General features: G+C 41.0%; 1 protein-coding gene across 1 annotated transcript in view; it reads right to left on the reverse strand.

Moving 5' to 3' along the window:
* NEBL (nebulette) overlaps positions 1 to 4,671 on the reverse strand; it is a gene marked incomplete at both ends in the record, with an annotated part of 126,094 nt that extends 121,423 nt beyond the window's left edge. The window contains 2 exon segments of the mRNA XM_080716878.1: positions 4,421 to 4,492; positions 4,594 to 4,671. Coding sequence (XP_080573004.1) covers positions 4,421 to 4,492; positions 4,594 to 4,671 — 150 coding nt within the window.
* Between the last annotated feature and the right edge of the window lie 1,329 nt (positions 4,672 to 6,000).

The following is a 6,000-nucleotide window of genomic DNA, read 5'->3' on the forward strand; positions in this document are numbered from 1 at the left end:
ACACAGAAAGAAAGAAAGAAAGAAAGAAAGAAAGAAAGAAAGAAAGAAAGAAAGAAAGAAAGAAAGAAAGAGAGAGAAAAGGAAAAGAAAAGAAAAGAAAAGAAAAGAAAAGAAAAGAAAAGAAAAGAAAAGAAACAGGTGGAGAAGAAAGCGACCACTGGGCAGGTTCTGGACTGAGCTGAATGATGCTTGAATGTCATCCACAACCCTGCCTTGCCCAGGGGCCTCAGAAGAGCCCTTCGGCTGAGCGAGGGCTCATGGAATCATGGCATATGCTGGCTTGGTGCAAGACAAAAATGTGTGTGGCGTTCCTGGCACTCAGCAGGGGAGACACCCTTAGCCCAGGCCACACAGAGCCGATCTCCAACCCCAGAGCACCTGCAGCATGGAGGGTGGCTGCTGCTCGGAGCTTCAGGCCCGGCCGGGCCAGGAAGGCAGAGTACCGAGCTCACCTGGGACCACAGGCTGAAACAAGGCTGCCTGGAAACAGACCAGAGACCTGGGAAGGACGCGGTGCCGCCCCAGGACAGAACAGACTGCTGCACGTGTGCTTTAAATTTAAGTTGGAGCCAGCACAGTGGCACACACCTGTAACCCCAGGGCTAGGGACATTGAAACACGATGATCCCAGGTTCGAAACCTGCCTCGGCAACTTAGGAGACTCTCTGCCACCTGCTGAGACCCTGTTTTAGAACAAAAAATAAATAAATAAAAAGGTCTAGGGTCATAGCTCAGAGGTAGAACACGCCGGCTTTCAATCTCCAGCACCCAAAACCAATAATAAAAGCAAAATTATAAGTGTGAGACCACAGAAGGAAAAGAAGTGATGCACAAAATTAAATGCAGGGCACCAATAGATGTGTGTAACTAGAACTTGGACCAGGTGTGTGCAACACTCGCATCTCACCCACTGTGACACTGTGCCGACTCCTGTCTGCTCTAGGTCCATGCTGGCGCGTTTTAGATAAGGCTCCAGCCGCGCAGACTGCGACAGGGATAAGAGCTTCCCGTGTGAGCTCTTCCGCTGCGTATCAAAAGGTTTAAGCCACATGTTTTGGCGCATGTCTGGAATTTCAGAACTTAGAGGGCTAAAACAGAAGGATCACAGGTTCGAGGCCAGCCTCATCCACTTAGTGAGACCCTGTTTCAAAATAAAAAATAAAATAGGGTTGGGGTATAGTATGGAGGCAAAATGCCCCGGGGTTCAATATCAAAAACAAAAAAAAGGAAATAAAATAAAATTTAAGACACTGAGAAAGTTATTACATAATACCACTCGGTAAACAAATGGCTCAAAAGCTAAAAATTTAATATAGTCTAATCTACCAAGTCCTTCAAGAAAGAATTTGAATTTGTTTTTTTTTTTGGTGGGTTTTTTATTCATTTATTTATTTATTTATTTTGTGGTACTAGGGATTAATCTCAGGGGTATTCTATATCCAAACTATACCCTTCAGCCCTATTTTTTTTATTCTTTATTATGAAACAGGGTCTCACTAAGTTGCAGAGGGCCTCACTGAGTAGCTGAGGGTGGCTGTGAACCTTCAATCTTCCTTTCTCAGCCTCCCAAGTACTGGGATTACAAGCATACGCCGCCACACCCAGCTAAAATTTGTTTTTAAAATGAATGGTCAACCAGGTATGGTGGCACATGCCTAAATTTCAGTACTTGGGAGGCTGAGACAGAGAGATCACAGTTTCTAAACCAACCTTAGCAATTTAGTGAGACTCTCACCAACTTAGTGAGACCTTGTTTCATAAAAATAAGATAAAATAGGGCTAGGGCTGTAGTTCAGAGATAGAATACCCCGATTTCAGTTTCCAATACCACAAAAAATAAAATAAAATGATTTTATAAACTCCTTTCATCTCTTAAAAAAAGATTTTTCTAGATTCTCATGAATATAAAAATCATTGAATAAATATTAATGAATATAAAATTATCTATCAATATAAAAATTACACAAGGAATATAAAAATTATAAACCTGGCATCATGGCTTATAATGGTGTCACGGACTTGTAATTTTAGTTTTGGGAGGCTAAGACAGGAAGATCTCAGGTTTGAGGCCAGTGCAGGCTAACTTAGTGACACCCTGTTTCATAATAAAAAGTAAAAAAGGCAGGGTGTGTAACCCAGTGGTAGAATACTCCTGGGTTTAATTCCCAGTACCACAAAAAATTAATTAAGTAGCTAAAAAGTCTAAAAATTAACCAAGTATCTTAATAAGTATAGAAGTCTATTTGAACAACACATGAGCATATACATGATGTAAGTTCAGCCACAGTAACCCTGTCTAAATATTTACATGGCACAGACATTCTGCCACACAACATAAATCTACAGGAAACAGAAACTCCCCCCGCATCTGATCTCAGCTACAGGGGAGTGAAATAAGACGGCTGTGGCTTCTGCAGAATGAGACAGGGCACCGAGCCGCACAGATGCGCTGCAGGGTGACTGCCGCGTGGCTTCCCCCAGGCTGCTAACCAGGCCCCACTCCCGTGCCGAAGCTCACCCGGCAAAGCAGCTCAGCAGGAATTATGCTCCCATAAAAACATATCCAAGCTGGAAGAGGTAGCATCTCCAGAGTTAGGAATTTAAGGTTTTAAGGGACAGCAGTACTATTACTAATACTAACCTAATAGGTAATAATAAAGCGCAGATACGCACTAAATGGAAATCTACAGCCGAGATGATGCGGTCAAGGGAGGGGGCTTTGGTTCAGTCAGTCCGCTGCTTAACTGCGTGACCAGGCAAGATGGTGGACACCCCTGTGCCTCCATCTGTGCTTCTGAGAGGGGAAAACGAGAGGACCTACCTGAGGAGGTCAGTGCCTGGCAGAGTCCTCGACACATTTTTAACCTTCATTGAAGTTGTGCCTATTGCCATTCTGTTATTAGTGCAATTTAATTATTAGTGCCACTAATTATTAGTGCAAAAGAAACTTATTACTGTTCAGTAATAGTACAGAGTTTGGGAGAATTTTTGTTTGTTTGTTTGTTTGTGTTTGTTTGGCCAGGGGCCTTCTACCTGTGAGCTACATCCCCAGCCCCTTTCTATTTTTTATTTTGAAACAGGATCTTATTAAGTTGCTAAGGGTCTCACTAAATTGCTGAGCTGGCCTCACACCTGTAATCCTCCTGTCTCTGCCCCCCAGGTACTGGGATTACAAACATGTGCCACTATGCCTGGCTACAGACAGAAATTTCTTAATTTAAAATTTAATTCATGTCAGGTGCACGAGAAGGAGTATAATTCACATCACCAACCTCTGGCTCTCCCTGACAAACCAGAAGGCAATGAAGAGTTGTATATAGAACATGACTTGACAGTGCAAAAGTCAGTATCAGATGGAGTAGTGAGTAACAACTAGCATTTATGTAGAGCTCACACTGTTGCAGAGAACATGCTCAGCATTTGGGATATGTGGCAATATTTAGTCTCACTATTAGAGACTTTGAGCTTAAAGAACTGAGCCCAACCAGAAAGATAAACTTCCCAGGGACACTGTCCAGTCAGCTCAATAGGTCGACTCTGGAGGACCTGCGAGCCCTCTCCCGATGCCCAGGATGATTTCCTTTGAAAATATTTTTCACGTACTGCTCTGCTCATCAGTAATAACAGAAACAAGCAATATTGTGCTTGTTTCGGAAACATATTGCATATGTTACAGAAACGAAATTTCCTTTGGACTTGCTCTCTTAGCCCTATTAATGAGGATCGGCTGACTCTTCACCTCCAGTGACACTTTTCCTTCTGCTTCTAGGACTCTAGCTGACATAGTTGATATATAGATGCTGTGCCTGCCTGTTAAATAATTCTCAGTTTCCCCTGAAATGTACCAGAAACTAATCCCAGTTGCTGAAAAAAAGGTCACAAGAAAAATACTCCGCTTTATGAATATCACCATGTAGATCAGGGCTTTTAACATGCAATTTAGTAATCATCAATCCTAAATTATAAATAAATGTCAAATGCATCTAGGAGTATCCATTTTCTTTTGTTAAAAATGACCGCATTCATCAGATTCTCCAAAAGGTTCTCAACATATTAAAAATCATTGATTTAGATAACGGTCTTCCTAAGACAAATTACATCATTAGACTGATTTTAAAGTCTTCAGGGTTCTCAGAATAAGCTCTGCAATTCAATGCCTTAAGAGTTCATGCCAGCATTATAACAAAATTCACAAGAGACAGGGCTCTGGACTGAGAATGAGGAGACTTGTTTGAGAAGAAAGTCTCTATAAAGGTGACCTTGGGAAAACGGCTTACAATCGCTGGCCTTAGTCCTGCGGGCTGGAAAAGAACTGCATTTTAATTGATGATTTCAGGGTTTCCTCCCCCGCTCTAGGATGAGACACAATCGCTCCCCACACGCCAAGCAAAACGGGACAAAAGTCACTAAAGCCACTTACGTTACTAATGAGTTCAGTACATTTTCTGGCCAGTTCCATGCTTAGGTCTTCAATAACAGGCTTCAAGAATTCCTATTCGGGGGAGAAAAAAAAAAAGGAATGGGAATATTGTTGTCCTCATCCGTTACAGGAACAAACACCATTCTTGGGCAGGTGGATTTGTTTTCAATTACCTTGTCTTCATCTTCTACTTCCTCTGTTTTTTCCTCTTCTGTCTCATCTTTTACATCCTCGAACCCAGGGACCTTCATTTTTACCCTGTCAAAATGTTTATAATTTTAAACTTCGCCCGTGTAGCGTCCCTTTAGGACCGACGGAGTCCTTGGGCGCCTGGCGCCTGGGCGCTCTGGCAGGAATGACCTTGCCGGCCTTCTCTGTTTGGCTCACACTCTGCCCTCCTTATCTCAGTGAAGTGTGAGGGAACGGAGAGGGCGCCAGGGCCAGCCCCACAAGAAGCAGTAACATTTCCTCAGGTGAAGTTCAATTTTACCAACTGTTAGTCACCACTCTTCAAACTGGTAAAGAAACCCAAAAGAGAAAATTGATTTATTTTCACTCATTGAACTCATTCATGAAACAGTTTAAAAAGGACTTAAACGATTCTAGGAAAACTACTTAGCTCCAACACTCAAGATATCACAGTCTCTTATCTTAGAAATTCCTTAACTCTGTCTAAAAAAAGCTTAAAGCTTGACTGGAATGTCAGCCATCCCATCGCCCATCTCTTATTATACAGAAGAAGGAACGTGGATCGTTCGATCTCCTTTCATTAACTAAATTAAATGTTTTATGAAACAGATACGTACTTCTCACATTCTACAAAATTACCCACCTTATATTAGCTGATTGGTGGCTAGTTGTTTACTGTGAAATGCCCTTTGAACTATTTTGGAAACTCTACTCTGAGTTAATTATGATTGCTAACCTTATATTGGAAAGTACTGTATTAATTGTACATATAATTAAACATGAGAACCTGCAGTGAATATCTGTTGATATATCATCTGAAAATTCTAGAAACATAGCTATTTAAAAAAAATTATCCTCCTTTTTGAATTATGCTCATCGTGCCCATTTTTACACATTTACTGGCTAATTATTACAGATTCACTGGTTATTAATATATTCCTCAGTGCTTACCACACACCCAGAAAAACTGAGAAAATAATCCCTTGGCATATTTATTAAGTGGTACACATCACCAGGTAGATCATCAGAAATATATTTTTCACAGTGAATCCTTTGTATTGTCAGTTTGGGCAGTCCTAAGACTATATAATGAGCAATTTATTCATTTGGTTATTTAAACCCTACAGTGAATCTATTTTTACAAACCACAGCATATAAGTGTTAGGCATAAAAAATGCCCTATGGTGCATGAGGAAGTGAGTGACATAAAGTACACCTTTTTTCAAAATAATGTATCACTCTACTATCTAGTTTTCAACTTCTCTTATTTTTTCTTGTTATTCTTTCTTTTTTCTTGGTGTGTGTGTGTGTGGTAATGAGGATTGAACCCAGGATCATTCTACCACTGAGCTACACCCCCCAGCTACCTTTTAGTTTTTTATTTTTGAAAC

Source organism: Muscardinus avellanarius (genome assembly GCF_963383645.1).
Source record: "Muscardinus avellanarius genome assembly, chromosome: 20".
Taxonomy (NCBI): Eukaryota; Metazoa; Chordata; class Mammalia; order Rodentia; family Gliridae; genus Muscardinus; species Muscardinus avellanarius.